Source organism: Spea bombifrons, chromosome 6 (genome assembly GCF_027358695.1).
Source record: "Spea bombifrons isolate aSpeBom1 chromosome 6, aSpeBom1.2.pri, whole genome shotgun sequence".
NCBI lineage: Eukaryota > Metazoa > Chordata > Amphibia > Anura > Pelobatidae > Spea > Spea bombifrons.
Window position 1 is genome coordinate 2,653,834 of NC_071092.1, and position 22,185 is coordinate 2,676,018.

General features: G+C 41.3%; 1 protein-coding gene across 2 annotated transcripts in view; it reads left to right on the top strand.

Moving 5' to 3' along the window:
* Window positions 1–22,185, top strand: part of PTPRG (protein tyrosine phosphatase receptor type G) — a 179,534-nt gene that overhangs the window by 94,086 nt on the left and 63,263 nt on the right. For both annotated transcript variants that reach the window (XM_053470206.1, XM_053470205.1), the window contains exons 5-6: window positions 11,339–11,434; window positions 19,259–19,325. In XM_053470206.1, the coding sequence (XP_053326181.1) occupies window positions 11,339–11,434; window positions 19,259–19,325 (163 nt within the window). The remainder of the gene's footprint in view (window positions 1–11,338; window positions 11,435–19,258; window positions 19,326–22,185) is intronic.

Below are 22,185 nucleotides of genomic sequence, written 5' to 3' on the forward strand. Positions count from 1 at the left end.
GTTGCCATAGGCACTGAAATAAATGTAGTTGTGTAATTCAACTTTAAAAGGAACTCATAAAATGACAGATCTGCTAAGGTTCATCTGCTAGAGAGAGACGCTAATAATTCATTTCAGAGGAAGAGCACCTTGTAAGTAACAAGATCACTAAAACCCGTTTTGGAATGAAGGTAAAGCGCAGAGCTTTCCAAAATTAAGGGAAAATTCTCAGGATAAACTATTACTGTAATATTAAGCCACGGGTAATTAATTATAGTCTTTCTTGATTGATGTTACCGGCTATAATGTGGATTTTCAAAGCTGCCAGCAAATTCCAAGACAATAAATTAGAATGAAATAGAATTAGCGTAGTTATTACTTGTCAAAGGATTGGTTGAAGCAATTAAAGGTGTCTCGGATTGTCTTGTAACTGAACTAGAAGCAGAAACGGAGAGCCGGTATTAAGGGTGGACTCTGCTTTTCCACCGGTGCCACCGGATGGACGCTTTTCTACTGGTGCCACAAGCAAGATGGCGGCCTGCTATACCGTGCCACCGGAGGCCAGCCCTAGTGGAATGAAACAGAATCCCCATTACGGATTGAATAAGTTCTTTGTGGGGAAATGTTCCAAGTCCTTTAGAGCTGTAAATGATCCAAATTCATTTTCACACGGAGACACAGATGAGGCAGATGGTGAAGCCCAGGCTACTAATAGTGGATCATCAGTCATTGACCATCTCAACCTTCTCATTGAATGGTAACTTGAGGAAGAACTATGCACTAAACCTGGGGGTGGCAAATGAGCTGACTATTTCCTCTGACTTCACTTTGCTTTATGAGGAACCAACCTCAATGAAATCTCCTAATGTACCGGGAGAGGATTCTCGTTGATTTAATTATACATTACACCGGGTCGTATTGTTGCAATTCGCAGCATGCAAAGTAAATGTGGGGCACTCCTTCTCTTTGGCTCTTGACTTTTTCACCCTGGGAAAAATCTAGGTTTCATAAAACAATTCCTCCGTCCTCTGGAACCCGTCTTTAAATTGCGTGCTTCGTTCTGAATGAACATGAAATGAATTGGAGCAAAACGGTCCCCGACGCATGCCGACTGGCGCCCTTGGGGTTTACTATCTGATGGTTTAAAGCGCAAATTCTCACCTAATTTCTCTGCCGCATCATACCGGGCCGTCTTTCACGTTCTCGAGTGACTCGTAGATTCACAGGGAGGATTTATTTTTTAATTGGAAGTGGGTAGTTTGGGCAGATCCCTTTTTTTAGATGCTGTTGGGATTCATTTCTCATCATTCTCGGCCAGCTAGAGGGTAATGACATTGAAACTCAAAAGCATGGGCACTACAACATTGTAACAAGTTTATAGTCTGGGTCATTCTGTAATTCGACTATAAATGATACATTGGATACAAATTCAATTATCTTCAGATTGTTGAGTTACAAATTGGGGGGGAAAAAACACAAGATCAATGGAAAAAAAGAAGAAAATAGAAAATCAAGGTTAATGCAACTCAGAAGCATGTGATACATAATTATACAATTTAATTAAAAAGCAATGAATTGTTATATTAATGGTTTTCGTTAATGGCCAAAAATATTATGAAATTCCGCTGTGCTCTATGGGGCGATGTTTGACTTCTGCGTCACCTCACTAATTAATTTATTTCCCACCCACTGACTTTGCTGAAAGGAACAAGTCACATTGGCGTTTTCTTCCAGGAGCAGAAAGTTTCTGGCCGGTAGTTGAGGTTGTTTTTTAAGGGGAATTGAAGGTTTATTTATGGCCGCGAAACGCGTCGGAAGCTGGGGACAGATATTCTCTCTCCAAAGATAGGAGACGCGTCAGAGCAGTTACTATGTAGCTGCAGGTAATAGAGTAGAATTTTGTGTTCACTTTGTACGCCGTCTATGGATTTTGGGCACAAGCCACGGCTTTTAACCTGAAGGTAACCACTAGGCCGTTCACTCCCACCGTTTCCCCACCAGCGTATAGAAACCTTTAATCCGAATATCTTTTTCATGTGTGTATCATGTATGTGTTAAGCCGATCTCGTATGTATTTATCAGCGGACAGAACCTCTTTAACCCTTGCTTGCCCGCGACCCGCTCTGATATTCTTGTTACCGAACTCCCGGCTTCACTGGCGAACGTCCCCGGCATCTGATTGCCGAGATGGACCCGATTTGCATGTTTTAATAAACCTGGTTCCCTTAACAAGTTTCCGAATGTTTTATTCATCGCGAATTACCTCATTCAGCGCTCCTTGTAATTCCAGGATTTCCAAATTCCACGTTCCTCGGTTGCGCATGCATAATTAATTCTGTTTTCATTATGATAGCAGAAATAAATCGTATTGTTTTTTGGGTGTATTTTTTTAATTTTTTTTTTATTAAATCCGAAAATTCTAATTTTCTAATGAGTTATACATGAGAACCAATTGTTTCCCATAATAAAATAGATTTTCATTTGTTAGTGTACATTTTTTTTAGGTACAATCCATGTTTTGATTACAAGACTTGTCTTGTTTTCTTATAAAAAAAAAAAAAAAAAAAAATCTTACATCTTACATTACACGAAATCAAATTTATTTTAATAATATTTCCTAGTTACAATTAAAGACTTCATAATGCTTCATAAATTTAATATTAAATATATCAGTGGGGCATGGGTTTATCTGCCTGTATTAATTTCCCAATTGAGTCATATTTTTATTTCTTAAACACAAACATTTTTTAAATAATTTCAAATTATAAAGCATAAAAAATATAAAAATAAGAAAAAAAAATATTAAAATCCAATCAATGTGCCAACTGTTCTGAATCTCATAGTCTGAAGTCCTATGGGGTTCTCATTTCCCCATCTATCACATTAATCAATGGAATAAGAACACTTTCAGCCAACTGCCAAAATACTTCGAAATAATTTAAAAATAATGAAATAAGGTTGTTCACATCTAAATTATCGGGCAGACGGTATAAGTCTGCGGCAAATTCCGTTTTACACGGCTGTATGGTGACCGTAAGGGGTTTAAAACATCCAAAGAACAGGTCACCTTCTCAAATGGTTGTACGATTTTGTAATATGTATCAAGAAATGGAGAGAACATGGAATTTTCACAATGTGGTTTGGGTTGGTTTTATCTGATCGAGGGGCAGGGATTGATGAATTCCTTTAAGCCATCTGCTGTGGACTGACTCTCATGGTGGCCACTGAGCCAAAGACCTGGTCATCTTGATCTTCATGGTCCAAGCTGCTGGAGAAGCTTACAATGGCCACCTGCCAAGAGACATTGTTTGCTTATTCTGTCCAATCCCTCTTCAGGACCCAAATCCCTCTCTCCTCCCCTGATGCCCCTCTCTCCTCCCCTGATGCCCCTCTCTCCTTCCCTGATGCCCTTCTCTCCTCCCCTGATGCCCCTCTTTTGTAGGAGCTCGGAATGTTTGCTGGGTATGAGGGTATCGCAGGGTTCTACAGCCCTAAAAGCCCCGATAATGTGTATAGAAACAGCAGGAAACGCCTTTATAAATTAAACGGGGTAAATAAACCCCATTATTCTTCTTCTAAATGCCCCACTGGGTTACACAGATAGCTACCAACGGGTCAGTGCATTTGTAGTGTGTTTCTTTTTAGCTTTTCTGGTAAGAATTTTTGAGATCTTTCCCCTAATTAAGAGAACATTCAGTAGATATGCCAATTCTTCATAAGGTATATACATGCAATCAGTTGGAACAAAGCGTTGACATCTAGTCCAAGCTTAGCTAGACCACGGAGCCAAACAAATCAATTAATTTCTAGAACCCGCTCTCCCCCCCACGCCATGGCGAGCTGTCACGTCACTGTCTGCTCCTGGCAGCCTCCCACGTGAAATCATAATTTTCCACTGATTTCCAGCTCTGGACCCATACACTCTGTTTATTAAAAATGTATTAATCTGGACTGTCAGGGGATGAAGACTCGCGAGCAGTACTCATTTGCAAGCTAAAGAGTCTAGCGATAGACCTGATTAAAAATGAAAAGCGTTAAGGACCTTTAAACCTCACCCCCTCTCCGAGATTAGAAACACAAGCGACAAAGGAAAAGCCTAAACCGGGAAATTCTGTTTGTTGTGAAAATCATCAGCCGCTGCCAATGGCCAAGTCAATATTTATGTAAAACACGGACCAGTTAGGATCTTCCAAGTGTCCTACGATCACCAAGACAGTCCCGCTTTAGGATCATGGACCAGACGTCCTCGGTTAGCTTTATGTTGTCGTAGAATGCTGGATGTAAACAGCAATATTCCTCAGCCCTGTATACTTCAATAACACCCAGTGCTGTATACAGTAACAACCCCTAGCGCTGTATAAATCAATACCCCCCATGCTGTATGCATCAATAATGCTGTATGCAGTAATGTTGGTCTTTATCTCATTATGTTGGTTTTATCTCATTTTGTCACAACAAACATCCTTTATCTGCACACCTGGAGGCCGCCGTTGCTGTCAGTCATGTGATATTTTGGGGGACTTTCCCGACTGAAACACCACACTGAGCTGATGCCTTATGGCGATGCTAATGAAGTCCGTCCCTCCATAGACTTTCATTAGTCAGAGAGTCCAACAGGGTGATTAAGACCAAATCATTCCATTGTTTCCCACGGGCAGATTAAGGCCAGAGCGAGAACTCATACAAATGGGTAATATACAGCTGCCTGAAAATATTATATAATGGGGTAAAAACTGGGTTAAAAAAGAAAACATGGCAATAATAATAATAATAATAATAATAATGTAAAATATAAAATATATATTTTATCCAATTTCCATGAAGAACCCTTTTTAAAAATCATTCTACATCAGTTGGACTTTGTGCCAGAATTCTAAACTCTTAACAAGAAAGCCAGATCTTTTTTTTTTCCTTCTTTTCACGGCATAAAGATGCTGAAGTCTTGTGCAGATGGAGGCCGGCGGCAGATAATGAGCTGGTTTGTGTATTTCTTTAGCAGATGCGTCTGATTCCTGTATGAAGGTGCTGCGAGCGGCACCAAAGTATTTCAGCGTTAAAAGGATTCTTTCTCCTAACCTCTTAACACGAGGACTGCGTAACTTTCCATTAAGTGCTAATGTGTGTTTCTTTAGCGTTTTCTCCCCAGGATCCCGGTGCGATGTTGAATGTATTATATGAGTAATACATTTTTATGTGACTTTGAAATTCCGCGTGACCCGGCTTTTAATATTTATCCTTGTGCAATATGGAACATCCTAATGTCTTACATGTACAAGCTGTAGAATGTTGCAGTCTACATTATCAGAGGCATATTACCGACGTGTGATTTTCATAGAGAACAGATCGGCCCCATCCGGCCCCCGTCTAGTCGCCCGTTTCTCCTGCTGTAAAGACTCAAACCTTAATCAGTCGTTGGTCTCGTCTTAGATTCCGGTGCCGTATGTCTATCCCGCGCATGATCCCCTCTGGGTTTTGTCTGGAGACTCCGGGTTGCAGTGCCGGTTCTCCGGGAAATGCTGGTCAGTCTCTGGGTCGCATTAAGCCCCGCCCACTCCACACCCATACAAATTTAATTCAAGGCTTGACCTGCCCACATACACAGCTAGCCCCACCCCTCTTGAAGCCACTCCCCCAGAGGGGAAGCGCTCTAGTTAGCTGCGGCTTATCCTCTACTACTTATGCTGGCAAGCTGTTCTACTTGTCTACCGCCCTATTAGTAAAGTAAATCTGCTTGGTGTCTTTTTCAAGAATAAAGACTACAAAAATACCAAAAATACAGATAAAATAAAACTTTGCATTGAAAATATTTATAATTTAACTATGCATCAAACAGGGCTGACTCAGCTCTTCTTGAGGGAGAAGCTCTCGGTGTTCAGCCCTCCGTAAGGCAATGTGAAGCCAAGGATATGAAATATTGTGCAGACTCTCGGTTTAGTGAGTTAGTCCCTATCACACCTACAGCCACCTACAAAATGAACCTCTGAAGAGGTCTCTGCCGGGATCCATATGTATATCAGTGTTTTCGAGCCAACAGCAAAGATTTTTTTGAGGCTGATCCGGCTGAATTCATTGTCCGCGCGCTGAGTCTGTTCTGTCGGAGTCGCCTTTCGATGCTCGACGCAGACGTTCGCTTTACGCGGAATCTAATCATCTTTTATAAATGCAATCTCGCACCAAAGGAAATCAATGGCTTGTCAGATAAGCCGCTATGCTAAACCTGTTTGTTTTCTAATGCCTTCCCGTCTGCCTCCTACCCAGCTTTGTTAATATTCCAAAGGCAAAAGTTTTGCGAGCTGTAATCTCGAGAGAAGACAAGCGTGACATCTGGTTCACACCTGTGGTTTTGTGGATAAGAGTGTATCTGTTCCATGTTTAATTCAAACCGGTCTGTGAAAAGTGCGTAGAATTACTGCGTGGAATTACATTTCCTCGGGTGCCCGGCTTTCAAGTACCTAAAAAATATATATACAGTGAAAATAATTTCAAGGGGCCGTACTCAAGGGCCATGAGCGCGTGTGTGAGTGCCGGGTCCTCTTTGAACGTAAAATACCAATGCATTGAAATTTGTACTCATTTCGTTATCTATGGGATAACATGGAGCCCCGGGCTGTCACGGACTGTAGGCTGTAATGTATATATTTTCAATGTAATTATACTCCGCCACTCAATAGTTTGGGGTCATTCAGACGTTTTCATGGAAAGCATTTCTAGGTTTAACATAATTGCAAAAGGGTTTTTCTAACAATGAGCCTTTTATTCATAAACTTGGACTAGCCAACGCAACATGCCATTGGAACGCAGGAGTGATGGGAGGAACGCAGTAGTGATGGGAGGAACGCGGGAGTGATGGGAGGAACGCGGGAGTGATGGGAGGAACGCGGGAGTGATTGGAGGAACGCGGGAGCGATGGGAGGAACGCGGGAGCGATGGGAGGAACGCAGGATAGTCAAGATTTTCCGAGGCTGTCCCCATGCCTCCTTGTCGCACTGCAAGTGTGGACTTGGACACCTGCAATGTTGGGGGTTATGGGTGACCTTCTATCATGCTAGTGGTTTTGGTGAAGTCCTGGTGGCCGTGGAGTACTCTGGGACTCAACATACAGAGGAAAGGGGGCTTTCATTGGTGAAAACCCCCATCTGGGCATTGACCTGAATAGAGGGTCCTTTAGGACTTGGCACAACATTTGGGTCGTAGAACACTGTGATACATTTTAATCCAGAAAACATTCTGAACTCCTGGAAAATGAAGACATCATCAGGGAAAGAGTGGTGCGGTGATTAGTCTCCCAAAGAGGGACTGTCTAAACTATACTAAGACACTTGTTATGTATACCTGTGTCAGGAGAGGTTCACCTGACTCCCTTTAACGCCAGACGTTCTTTTCATCCTCGGGTTATTTTTGGCTTTTCATTTCCCGGTATCGTGGAATTATTCCGGTTATGTTGTTGATTAATCTGCCGCTGTTGTGAAAAACAATTTCAAATCTGCCTTTTTTTTTTCTCATCGATTTTTATTTTTTTAATTCTATGCTAATAGCCCTAAAATGACTTCCAATCTTTAAACATCAAACTAATAAATTGGAAATCCAGAGCGAACGTATTACCCGGTTTAAATAAAATAATAAGGCAGCTGTTTATAACGGCCGAGAGCCTCTCTGTGCGCATGTTGGTTTCAAATGATTTACAGAATTTCTGTCCGCGTTTAGAGTTTTGCAATCTTTGTTGTCTTGGAAATTCTATTAAATTTATATTTCCATTTATCCAAAATGATGTAGCAGACTTCATTTCATGGTAAATCATATGGCTGTTAGCCTCAGAATAAAGCAATTTCTTAGGTTCTATATTACAAATCTCAACGGTCAACTGGTTATTTTCATATAATGGTCGATACAAGCGAGGGTAATAATAGGCTGTTTAAAGAAAACCCGACCTCTGCGATGTTCTTCAGCGTTCCTTCTACCAAAACGTTCAAGAGTCTGCTTGAATGGTAAATCCCGTATTGTGGCTTTCTTAACGCCAATTTATTTATAGTGGATTCCGGATTAGGATTCTGTTTAGTTGTTCGTTTATACAATTGTCAAAACCTATGGTTTCCACCAAAAATTTAGTTTATACACCGGGCTGGTCCTACTCGAGCCTTGATCAGTCGTTGGTCTCGTCTTAGATTCAGGAGCCGTATGTCTATCCCATGCATGTTTATTACCCTCACTGTATTACCCTCTACCACTTCTGCTGGGAGGCTGCTCCACTTATCTACCTCCCTCCCAGTAAAGTAAAACTTCCTCCCATTCCATCTAAGCATCTGACTCGCTAGTTTTAGATTTTGGCCTCTCTAACTCTGAAATAAACTTCTCTCTTGTGCTTTGTTAAATCCCAAATATTTGAATGTTTCTTTCCCATCCCTTCTCTCCATCCCTTCTCTCTTCTCTCCATCCCTTCTCTCTTCTCTCCCCCCCTCTCTTCTCCCTCTCCCCCTCTCTCCTCTCTCTCCCCCTCTCTCTTCTCCCTCTCCCCCTCTCTCTCTCTCTTCTCTACTATCGCTTCTCTCTTCTCTCCTATCGCTTCTCTCTTCTCTCCCTTCCCTTCTCTCTTCTCTCTCATCCCTTCTCTCTTCTCCCTCTCCCCCCTCTCTCTCTCTCTTCTCTCCTATCGCTTCTCTCTTCTCTCCTATCGCTTCTCTCTTCTCTCTCATCCCTTCTCTCTTCTCCCCCCTCTCTCTCTCCCCCCTCTCTCTCCCCCCTCTCTCCCCCCTCTCTCCCCCCCTCTCTCTCTCCTCTTCTCCCATCCTTTGTCTCCCCCTCTCCCTCTCTCTTCCCCCATCCTCTCTCTCCCATCCCCTCTCTCTGTCCCTTCTGTAGTCTTTCTGGGGACAGAGTCTCCTGAACGCAATATTGCATACACCTTCAGCGCTCTCACTTATAGTGAAATACTCATTATTTAAATCCCCAAATAGTTAGTTTTATACAGTTCTGTTCCCATTTCACTCTTGTGAAGGTGAAATCGGCCAATGTTTCTCTTTTGACCCACGAGCTCAACGTCGGTTATTGGCCTTCTAAAGATAGTTAACGTGTCCTTCTCTTGAAATATGTTATTGAAATGAATTGCTTTGTAAAAATTGTAAATAAAAAGACTTCCAAACTCCGCGGATTGCATTAGACCAAATGAAACCACTAAACTGCAATAATATATCTTCTATTTATGCAGCGTTAATGGTTGGCTGCTTCGTGAACGGAATGTCAGAGGCTTCGTTTTTGTTAATAAATGACACCCTTTAAATGTGACAAATTATGTTTAGTTGTATATCTTTGATGTGCTGGATCCGCACGCTTCTGTTTTTAGTTCAGATAAATCAAAACGCATTATCTAATCCATATAACTGAAACTTATCGCGGTGGAGCCCACGATGTTATAAATTATATTCTTAATAGGTAGAAGGGAGTCGGATCGCAACGGGAAAATGCACAGAAAAGTCAAAATATCTTCATTTACATGCAATAAAATGTTTATTTTTTTTTTAATATATTATTTTATCCCAGATATTTGTGATCTACTAATGGGCAGGTGTACTCTCCATAGATCACTCACACAGATACTAAGCATGGGTTAAATCGGCGAGTCTTTAAAATAAACAGTATTCATGTATAAGACACTCTCTTATGTAGATACCATGAGAGCAGATGTCCTATCTTATTGTCCTCAGGATCTTCATGATCTTTCCTCCTCGTTAGGTTATCTCCCCTATTGCTAAGTTGCTGATTGTTGTTGTTTGGTTCAGGCAGCCTTTGTACGGGAAGAGGGAGCAGGAGGGAGAAAACTTTAGTCAAAACATAGATACAAAAATATGCCTCTCAAGTGCCCTGGCTTTAGCGAGACGGTCACAAGTATTGGGCATTGTTCCGTGTAGCTGCCCCACTGTCCCACTTTTGGGAGCAGTGAGAACCACGGCTGTTAGAGAGATCATCGAATCTCTCCGGACCAGCCCAGGGAGCTGTGAAATCAACGGAGACCTTTGTGTCATTGGAGCTCCAACATGGCCACCACCCAACGCTCTGCAGCCCAGTGCCTCGAGGTGGCTCTTTGGGTATGGCGCTCTCCTGGGGCCAGTTACAGCCCTCCCCACCTCTAGCCACACATACCCCGAACACAGGTGCTGAAAGTCTTTTTTCCACTGGCTTTTGCCAAATAGTATAGATTGTGGCTACCCTGTTCCGCATAAAAGCGGTTAAACCTTTCTTGTTACTGTTTGTGTTTCATTCCCTCTGAAATCCGTGTCCCCGTTAAGCTTCGTAATCTGCCCGTTTTTAGGCTGCTGATTTGAAAGAGAGCGGTAGCAGTAAAATTCTGACTAAAATGACTGCATTTATCTCTGAGTGTGGGTCGTTCGTTGCTATCACTGAGCTCTGATACATCGTAAACTACATCTCTGCGTTGAAGTTTAATAGAGCTGCATTGTTCTTGGATCTCTTTGTTCCGGAGCAATTTTCCATGCGCGTGACGCCTTCTTTGCAACTGCTCTTGATTGCGCTTGATGCCATTGTCAAACGTTTCCACCTAGCAGCTCTCAGCTCTGATACTGAGCTAATCAGATTGTTTGTGACCATGACGGTAATTTTGTAAAACAGGTGTGATGATGATGATGACGACGATGATAAAATGCAGTCGTGGGAACCGATGTTCGCATTTAATGCAAACTATTCATCTCGTACACTTAAGTTATTGTTTCTGTCTTCATTCCAAAAATAAAGGTACACAGTTTGAAGTTTCATCTGAAATGATTCCGGTGATTGGTCTAAAAGCAGTTTGGAAATGCTTTATATGTTAAAATATTACATTTGTTTTTGGTTCATATTGTAACCACACGTTGTCACGAAGGCCCATGGAGACCAAGCTCCGGTCTTTGAGGATCATAATACCGGGAGAGTTTTCATATTTTTCTAAGTATCACGCAAGTTACACATTAAAGGGCTGTCCCTGCAAGAGTGATTTGGTCAACATTTTTGTTTCATATGTCAATAGTCTTAGGACCATTGTACCTAAATGTGTTTGGATACCAACCTCCTACCTCCCTAAGGATGGACGCTTTGGGGTCTAGCCTTGTCTAGCAAGGACACCGGGTAGGTCTTAGACCACATAAGATTTCCAGCCATTGTTTAGTCCTCCTTGGCACCCCTTTTGTTGAACGTTTAATGTTGCATTGTCACATTGTAAAAACCTGAGCTCGGAGGGACGCGGGTCTCGAGGTTGAGGAATAAGCTCAGTAGAGGATACGTCTTGTTCGTACGGCACTCATTTTTAAAGCCATTTTCAAAGGGTCAACCAATAATAATAATTATTTTTTATTCTATTTTATTTAAATTGCAGATGCAGATATACTTCTACAATCCTGATGACTTTGACAGTTTTGGAACAGCTATTTCGGAGAAGAGGTTGATAGCGGCGATGTCGGTCTTCTTCCAGGTAAAGGACGTATATCTGATACACATCATGGAACCTCGGCGAAATCTGTAATAAGATGATTCTATTGGCACGTTTCCTCTTATCAGCATTTTTGTGGCTAAAAATCCCACCCCCTAGTTGTGCATTTTTTTTTATAGTATTCCTGGTCAAACATGCCGCGTTCTAACCCTTCCACTACAGAAGACCTAAAACAACCGGTCTTTTTTGTTTTAATTTTGTTTTTTGTTTTCTGTTTTCTCACGTTCCTTCTAACTGACAAAAACAATAATGGGAAATGTCTGTGTTACTGGCGTTGTGTGCATGTAGAACCTGGGCTTCTCTCCAAATTGTGCTAAAATACTAGCCGTGAGTTGACAATAGTCCTCTCGGGACGGCTGACCGGGCAGAGTCTGTTTACTGCAGCGCTGCGTGTGACATCTTTTATCTGCAACGGGCTCTGCGGTTCACAGAACGGATCTGCTCGTTCCATTAAGGGGAAGACTCCTTCTATCTTTAGTAACCTTTTAGAATAAATTTCAATATAATTTAGTTTTTTTTTAAGTTTTTTTTTGTTTAATCCAGCTTAACAAAATACATCTATTAAATGTGGGTGTTGTGAAAATTTAGTTTGCACACAATGCGCTTTTTTTCTTTTCTTAAGAGGGTTATATAAGGTATTCGTGGACGGGGAATATAAGTGTATTTGGCTTGGAGACGGTAAATCTGCATTACAAAAATGGCATACATTTTTTTTATTATTTATTTATTTTTTTACACACATTTTAATTGTTTGTATGGCAATATTGATTGATTAAGGTGCAAAAAAGGTTCATGTGTTATCACATGATTTACACCACGGCTCCCTATAGCACGAGAGGTTATGGCTATATTTTGAGGTCAGGGATAGAGCGGCCGTGGATTTGGTTAGGAAATTATGCACAATTTTTTTTATTTTTTTTTAATTAATTTATGATATTGAAACTAATCTGTTGTAGCTAATCTTCTGTTTGAGAAAGAGAAATCACATGGGAAACTGTGTTCTTTTTACTTATCCGGCTGCATTTAATGCAGATCCGGCAAACTGGGGAAGCCATATAGTGTTACACTGGTAACATTAAAATCAAACAGGAAGTAAGGTGTTTAAAACAAAATGGCCTCCCCCAGTGAACACTGATGCCAGCACACTAGTTAGGGAAAGAAATGTTGGCATTTTTATCACACCATGACCCTTTTTGAAAGGCTTGTGTCCCCTTTAATGAATAAGAATGCGCTTTCTATAAATTGTAGAAAATATCATATTTCCAATTTTTGTTTGATTTATTTTTTTTGTATACCTGGGTTTTATGAGTTCAACCCCAGTATCAAATTTTGTAAGCTCGTTGCTCTTTTATGTAAAGGCGTAATTATAACTAAACGGTGTCACTGAGGAGATTCTAAACAGAAAAAAAATATGTCTACCTATTTAAAAAGTGACATTAATGACAAAGTCAAATTATGTGCAGCGGAGGACCTGCGTTCCGATTTAATAACAGAGGCTTCCTGTGAGCTTTACGAAAATACATTTGTTAAGCAAGCTTAGATACCCGATACGTTAAAATTATTGTAGCCGTTCACAGCGCTCGCTCTGCCTCCGAACCTTTGTGCTTTTGGAGGAAAAAAAAAGATGATGAGACTACCTGCTGATTGTAATTATCGAAAGAAAAGAGCAAATTATTCTGTTATTCCCAAAATGTAAGAGCTCTTAATTTATTGGCATTTTGTAAATGATCCAGCCTTTGTGTTGGGTAGACCCGAGCACTTCTTAAGACCAGTACCCAATCAGCGCATAGCGTGCCGAGGTCTTTTGAATTATCGCTAGGATTCTATCTTGATATTAAGGGATTCGCATTGATATTATTGAATATTAAACATATGCGCATTTTATATCCCGATATAAAATAGTTAGACAGCGTGGGTGTCAGATATCTGGGTAAAAAAACCAGAATTTTTGTTGTGGAGTTTTTATGATTGTGTTGTATTTGCGAAGGACACTGAGATTGGATGAAGGTCTTTATGTTCTTGTGGTTGTCTTAAAACCCAGTGACGTATCTTGGCCTAGGCCGACTAGGTGTAGGGCAGCAGGTCCAGGGGGCGACTCTTGGGCGATCAAGACACTTAGTGTCCCCCTACACAGTGGGCACAGCCTCCATAGACTGCATAGGCTTACGCGCCTTCAAGACATTGGGCACCAGAATATGACGTCATATCCCGGCTCTCCGTGTCTTTAAGGCACACGTCGCCTTTGACTGCTTTGAGGATGCTGACGACGGATGGGGGGAGGCTGGAGGTGCCTCTGGGTTGGGCCAATGGCAGCGCCAAAAGTAAATACACCACTGTCTAGCCCACCCCGGAAATATCCAAAAAACATATACACATAGAAAATATATAGAGAAAAACATTGGTGTTCCAGAATGCTGTATCCAAGTTCTAAACTTACCGCGTTTCATTCCAGGAATGATTGTTCATATGACCAGTCTTTGAACCGGTCGATTTTTTTTTTTCTTCTCTCGTTCCACCCTATATGCTACCGGGCTAGACATTTACTAACGCAATTAAATTATACAACTTGCAAATTTAATAAGACCAGCGAGTTCAAAGGCAGTCACTGCTACTTGGCAATAAACCCCCAGCTGAACGTTGGTGTGTTCCAATTAGTTTGAACATTCCGAGTTGTTTCTGGAGTTCTCTATACGTCTCCAGGAAGAAAAGAGGAGCAGACACCATAAACCTCTATAGGGAATATGCAGAAAACATTCAAGGGTGTTTGAAACCACATTCCTGCCTTAACAACCTCCAGATGGGCTTAAAATGAACCTTGGTGAAGTTCAATTGGCTTTTATTCTAAGTAAGGCTGTGAAGCTCTAATTCACAAAAAGGACTAATTAGAAAACATAAGAAGTGCTTTTAAAATAAAGGTTTAGAGAAAAGATTAATCTAAAGGTTATGTTCCACCTATGCTGCTGAATTTAACACATAATACCCAAATACAGCGTTAGAAGCATCACCCCGTTACTGCTGAATGCCCAAACCCTTCCCAGAAATATTTTTTCTCATTCATTCACTCATTTTTTATTTTTGCTTTATTTATATTATTGACGTGTGTCACGTGACACAAAAGCAGCCAAAAGATAGGTTGTTGCCATAGAAAATGGTTCACGTGCTTAACATGCTCGTGTAAGCAAACGACACTTCGTTGGTCGATACTAAGAGAAAATAGAGGTTGAGCCAAAAAGAAGTGAGAAATGAATGAGGGGTCCGCCGAGGCGGGTGCACGGTACTTGGAGGCGGTAACGCGTTTTGAGCAAGTGTTGAAGTGTTGAACGAATGGGGTTGGCGTGTGTTAATGTGTGTGCAGTTAGCGTGTGTTACTGTATGATATTAGAGTATGTGTCAGTATTTAGGGTTAGCGTGTATTAGCATATGGTGTTAGCGTGAGTGTCAGTGTATGGTGTTAGCGTGAGTGTCAGTGTATGGTGTTAGCGTGAGTGTCAGTGTATGGTGTTAGCGTGAGTGTCAGTGTATGGTGTTAGTGTGAGTGTCAGTGTATGGTGTTAGTGTGAGTGTCAGTGTATGGTGTTAGCGTGAGTGTCAGTGTATGGTGTTAGCGTGAGTGTCAGTGTATGGTGTTAGAGTCTAGGGTTAATAATATAAAGGAGAGGATGGAGATTGCAGTTTTACTTTAAAATCCCCTCCGTTCGCAGGCAGATCGGATGAAAGGGCACAGAGCTGTTTTAAATTATAAAAAAGGCAATCTCGGGCTGCTGCATTATATTGTCAGATTACCGAGAGCGCCCAGAACATACTAAACCGCCTCTTAGTGGCGTGTCACTTGTTATCCGATCATACATTAGAGCACTTTGCTATCCGTGTAGGTAGGTAAGGTTATGCTTCCTGGCAGAATGAAGGCAATCATTCCCACGTAGCCGCGTACATGCGCCACATTTGGATTTGGAGGTGATTCTGCAGTTCGTTATAAAGTCACAATGACAAGTACAGGAGCTTTATCCGCCGGTGCCGCCACGTGAAATCTGACACGGCTGGGACAGAGACTAATTTTTACCAGCGTTGGTGAATACTGATGATGATGATCTGTCTTAACGCCGCGTCGGAACGCATATCACAGCACGTGGAGACGCTTCAATTCTTGTAGAAAAGCCCAGAATTGTCCTGATATTTTTGTAAAAAGTATATTTTTTTATAATTTTTTTTGGCATTTTGCTGGCAATCGGTGGAGAGCAGCGGCTTCACGAAGCGCTTGTATCCCTGCCGGCTTATCTGGTGTCGGCAACCGAACGTTTCGAAGAACCGCCGCGGCATCTGTTACTGGCAGCGAGCGGCTTTCGTGTGCCGGGGAAGCGGATAATAAAAGGTGGATTGATAAATTATATTACAGAACCGCAGCCTCTGCCGGTGGAAACGTTCAGCAGATGAAGGTCTGAGCTCATCTCTCGCAGAGACGGGCCGCGTTCGGGGGCCGTAGACGCCGGCAGGATCGCGTTCTCATTTTCCGCCCGTAATGGAAAACACTCCGTTCCAATTCCGACCCGTTTCCAATCACTTTTATGACAAAAGAAAAGAAATAATAACGCAGATAGCAAGCGGCGTCAGAGTGCGGAATAAAGCTAAACGCCGCGCGGGAGGGACGGGGGGGGTCGAGTTCTCTTTTAAATGTCTTGATGAAAATCCGTATTGCGTGAGAGCTCTGGGAATTTTAACAGAAGAGGTCGGTGTCGAGTTGAAACGTCTCGTAATAACATACAAGCGTTTTCATCTCCCCGTTATTATGTGCGACGCTCGCTTGACAGAGAGCTCCCGGCCCCGAGACTGGATTTGTTTATGAAAGCCATCTCGGTCGGGCGCTGGAACGGTTTGACGCGTTCTCCCCCTTTATTAAATCGTTTGTTTAAGAGGGACCATCCTCAGCCTGATACTGGTTCCTGTCAGGCTTCTTTCCGTACCGATATGGGATTGTGTTGAACCCATAATGGTTCCAGTACAGGTGTGAGAGAAACGCCACCTTCCTGCTCTCCGATAGGGCCGTTTCTGACAACGATCGGAATTTGGGAAAATTAGCAATCGATAATAATTACTGTTTTTATCACTTTTTTCCCGCAGTCAGAAGATTGCTCCAAAAGCCGCAATCCTCTTACAAAAAGCTTAAATCTCAATGACTAAAAGTAAACTAAAGGACAATTTTCTTTTCTAACGCCACAGGGCCGACACCGCGTTTCCCGCCGTGCGATAGCGAGGTTCCTTTCTCCGGGTGTCATGTACCGATGAAATAACCGTTTTGTAGCACACATCTCCCGGCCTTATGATACAATTAACAGCCTTTGGCTTTGTACACCTGTCAGTGTTCTTTAATATTTGATGTTCAGTCATCTCGAGTTACTCAGCACCTAGCGCCCGAAGTCAAATTAGATCAGCGTCTCGGAGTTCACTAAAGTCCTTTCTTCTTTGTGGTTTCCGGTCTCGGAATTTCTTAAACAATGATTATTTCGTTTGTTGTTTCTCAACCTTTTCTTCGACCCGTTCCGAAGGTAGACAATCGGGTCGGGGGGGGCATTATCAGAATTCGTAACTCTACTTAAAGACTTTTCCCATGGAATGCGTAGAGTCCACGGCCGAAACGACGGTTCCTAATGAGACATACACCGTGTTGGGCGCTTGAGCACCCTTTGATCCGACGCCAAGAACAACTTATGGAATCTTCTGCCCCGTTGATAAAAACGTAAATTCTCTACATTTGGTCCTTCGCTTCTTTTTGATGGTGGCCACTGGATCGTAACCTAGAGAGCCGTTCTTGGCTGTCCTCGTGGATGTTCTTAATCTAATTTTTTTTATGATAATTTGTTTTTTAACTTTAATATATATAATAGTAATGAGTAAAAAATAGAAATGCTTTCACCAGCCAGATGAGCCTCGTTGAACGTGTCTAAAATACTGAAGTGGTTCACTCGGGTCTTTCACCTGATTGCACCTTCAGCTGAGTCATTTTTTTTTTCTGTAATTATCAATCAGCAATTTGTAAAAAAAAAAAAAAAAATCCTCTTCATCAAACGTAACAGAAGATCCATCCTTGGATTAATTCCTGCTGAAAAAATAAACCTCTTTAAGGAGGAAACTCATCTTTCTGATCATTAAACTCGTCCTGGTTTTCCTCTACCCATAGAAACCCAGAATCTGCTGGCAGATCGGCCCCATCCGGCCCCCGTCTAGTCTGCCCGTTTCTCCTGCTGTAAAGACTCAAACCTTAATCAGTCGTTGGTCTCGTCTTAGATTCAGGAGCCGTATGTCTATCCCATGCATGTTTAATACCCTCGCTGTATTAACCTCTTCCACTCTTGAACACAATCTTGAATTTAAAAAAAAAAAAAATTAGAAAATCCTAAATTTTTCTCGCTTCTTTCTTTATTCGGGTCCGATCTAGCCGGACGTTTACAGCATCAGAAATGCAGGCAAATCCATGGTATTACCTTCATCGCAGGAGGACCGTTTAGGAAACAGTGGCCGTTTTCATAAGACAGACTTCATTCTGATAAAATGTTACCCCCTAGTGGGTGATTTCTCTTTCTCAACGGTCATAAGGATTGAAAGATTCTGTGCACTGCTGCTTAAATAAGCAGACGCCGTGCTCCGGGAAGAAATCATATTATTTTCTCAAAGGAGAATAAGTGGCCCGGTGCATTAAAATCGCTTTAAATAAAATTTCATTGTCCCTTTTTTGCTGTTTCGTAAGTGACACAGTCCGTCAATCAACTTTTTAACGTGCTTTTTACGCGGCTGGTGGCTTGAATATTTTTGGCACATTTTTCTTAATGTTTTTTTTTTTTTTTTAACGGCTCCATGCTGTTCTATTTTTTGACCAGTTTAAAGTAAAAAAAAATGCATATAGTTTTTTTTTATATATTTTTCCATCTTCCCCCCCCCCAATATTTATTCATTAGAAAGGTTCTCTTGACCCCTGATAGTATAGCCGTCATGTCACGCAGCACGATATGTATTCTTAAATAATGGTCCCTTTAACTATCCCCCCCCCCAGCGTTTCAGGAGTCCAAATGGGGGACACACCTGTGTTGAGGGGTGTGACAAAGTGGGTGGGGCAGAGGGGTGTGGCCACACGCCCACCTTACCTTAATACCATCACAAGGTAACATTAAAAACCAGTGTACTATGTAAAAAGTTACCCAAAAACCAGATAAGAGCTAAGATTATAAATTCAGATATTACATTTAATTTTTTTTATTTCACAGGACACCAAGTTTCTTTAACTATTTTGGTTTCATCCAAAATAAATTAGAAAAAATGGGCTACAGCGAAAGAATCATGAAATCTGAATATATTTAAAAAAAAAAAAATTGGAACATAATGTTTGAGATGCAGATCTCGTATAAATTATTTATTGGGGTTTTTCTTGATCCTGCGGCGGAGGAGGAAAGTGTTTATGAACTGCGAGTGCGGCCATGTCTGAATCACGCCTGGAGATGAACGTCTCGCAGGGTACATTAGTGTTAGCGGACGGACACCGCTGAGTCAGCAACGCGTTACAGAACTCCATAACGGAATATTCAGAGCGGAAGGCTTGAGTGTTAGAATGGAACTAAAGAGAAACGGAACCCGGAATGATTATTCTTTGTAGTGCTCTAGAACTTGACCAGTGTTCTCCTGAATGTCATAACGATGGTTTTCCACAGTTTTCTCGTTAATTGACACTCATTTGTTTTACAAAATTAATCTGCATACATTTTCCTGGAATTTAGAATTTAGGAGACCACATACTAAACCTTTTTTTTTTTTTACTTGCAGGCAACACAAAGGAACAACCCAGCTTTGGATCCCATCATTCATGGATTGAAAGGAGTTGTCCACCATGGTAAGCAACTAGGCATTAATTTCCCTTGGGCAAAAGGGGGGCAGCTGTCCCAGACACCGCAAGGTGAGGGGCGCGCATGAGCCACCCGGGGGCAAAGTCCCTGCGCTGCCTTCCGCTTCCAGAAGAGGATGTGACCTCCTCACCAAGAGCCTCAGATAAGGCTCTGGTAAGAAAGTATCCATTGACACCATGATTTAGAGGTTAAGGATGTGGCTTGGCTGTCTATGAACTACAATTTCCGTTATGGAATGAGATTGGTAGGGAATTAAGTGGACAGCCACTGGTAAGGTATCATGGGGAGTTGTGGGAGTTGTAGTCCATCAGCCACTAGTTAGCTGCCTCTTGAATAATTTGTTGTAAAACCGTACAGCCGGAGGATAAACTCGCCCATGAATTTTTCATTTAATCCTTTCTTGAAGGTATGGCGGCCATTATTTGATTAGTAAGGATCAAACCCATTTTTTACCTGGAAATGGATTTCTGCTAACAGTAAACATGTTTTTTTTTTCCTTTTCAGTCACTGCCCTGGAATGAGTGCATTATAAATCATTCCAATTTACTATACATCATCTATATTAGCACAACAGCACAGTGCTGATGTTTCTCTTACGCTATTTATCTTCTGTGTGTTTTGAAAATCGTTCCTCTCAGAATATTTGTTCCTTCATAAATTATTTTGTCTTCATGTTTTGGAGATAATAATAAATCAAGTCCATCCATTTGCGAAAATCATTCCAAGTTTGCAGAACATTATTTGAATTGAAGCAAATTCTCAGATGCGACGTACGACGGCCCCGGCATTGTCCAAAGTTAAACATTTTTAAAGAAGTGTTGGCTGAGAGCAATAGGTTTGGCCTTAAGAATCATTTTCCAAAGTGGAACAAAAAACAGATAAAGTATATTCGTTGCTTCTTTGTAATTTCAACCAAATTAGAGGGAGATAGTGAAGTATAATTATGCTCTTCAGGTTCTAGTTACCCATATATATATATATATATATATATATATATATTATATATGTATATATATAATATGTTATGTATAAATTGTTCAACTAGTCACCCAAAATGTAACCCCATTTGGGACCAATGACGTACCAGGTAATGAAAAGATGCCCCTAGAGGATCAATGATGTACCTGGCACGTCATCGGTAAAAAAATCCAGGATTAATGACCCTAAGGGGTTAATTTGTATATGTAATTTTTAATTGAATATTGAGTAGTTAGTGTAGTGGGAGTTAGTTAAAGTGGTATTAGTTAGATAAGGTTAAGGTTGGTTTTAGAGTTAGGTAGAAGTTAAAAAAATAAATAAACTGAAAAAATACTTAAAATAAATAAAAATGATATATGAATATAGGGTGGATTTGAGATTCACTAGTGTTCAAAAGTTTGGAGTGACTTTTTGAAAAGAAAAGCAAATTAAAATAACATAAAATGGATCAGAAAACCAATTAATGTGATATCTTCATAGGCGTGCATCACTCTTTATCACTCCCATCACTCCTGTGTTCCAATGGCCCTTTATCACTCCTGTGCTCCAATGGCCCTTTATCACTCCCATCACTCCTGTGTTCCAATGGCCCTCTATCACTCCCATCACTCCTGTGTTCCAATGGCCCTTTATCACTCCCATCACTCCTGTGTTCCAATGTCCCTTTATCACTCCCATCACTCCTGTGTCCCAATGGCCCTTTATCACTCCCATCACTCCTGTGTTCCAATGTCCCTTTATCACTCCCATCACTCCTGTGTTCCAATGGCCCTTTATCACTCCTGTGCTCCAATGGCCCTTTATCACTCCCATCACTCCTGTGTTCCAATGGCCCTCTATCACTCCCATCACTCCTGTGTTCCAATGTCCCTTTATCACTCCCATCACTCCTGTGTCCCAATGGCCCTTTATCACTCCCATCACTCCTGTGTTCCAATGTCCCTTTATCACTCCCATCACTCCTGTGTTCCAATGGCCCTTTATCACTCCCATCACTCCTGTGTTCCAATGGCCCTTTATCACTCCCATCACTCCTGTGTTCCAATGGCCCTTTATCACTCCCATCACTCCTGTGTTCCAATGGCCCTTTATCACTCCCATCACTCCTGTGTTCCAATGGCACGTTGTGTTCGCTGATCCAAGTTTAAGTTTAAAAGGATAATTGATGGTTAGAAAACCCTTTTGTAATCATGTTACAACCAGAAATGTCCTTGTTTTCCATGAAAAAACTTTTGAACGGTAGAATGTATACCTGTAAAAGTATAAATTATTGTTTTGATTTGTTTTTTTCAGAACAGAAAGAAATTGTATAATTCAGTGGGTTTTTTTTGTTTTTTTCCCCCCAAAATAGAAATGATTCTTTAGTTTGTTTTCAGCGCGGTGATTTCTTTTGTTTTAATAATTGTACTGACCGTCTGGTTACAACTGCGGGACGGATGATCTGCCGGTTAAATGCCATCTGTGTTTTTCCGAACAAAAAAAATAAATAAATAAATAAATAAATAAATAAATAAATAAAATGTTTTCTTCTCTTTGCAAACCAAGAAGTTAACTTCCTAAATTTCAGCAAAAGCAATCTGTTTGGTATTTTGACTGAAAAATCTAAAAAAGCCGTTGACACTTGGAGATTAAAACAAATCGCGGTTAGGATTAATTGTTCTGCATCCGAGTCATTTAACATCGCAGCTGCGAGCGGCAATAAATCTACAGTATTTGAAAAATAGGTATGAGACGTGGATAGAAGAAAATTTTCCGTTCCGATAACACGCCCGGAGCAGAGAACGCAGAAATCTCTGGTTAGCGCCTCGTGTATTTATACACGGCAACGGCTGCAGCGATACATTGTTTCATTATTAATGAGATATGATT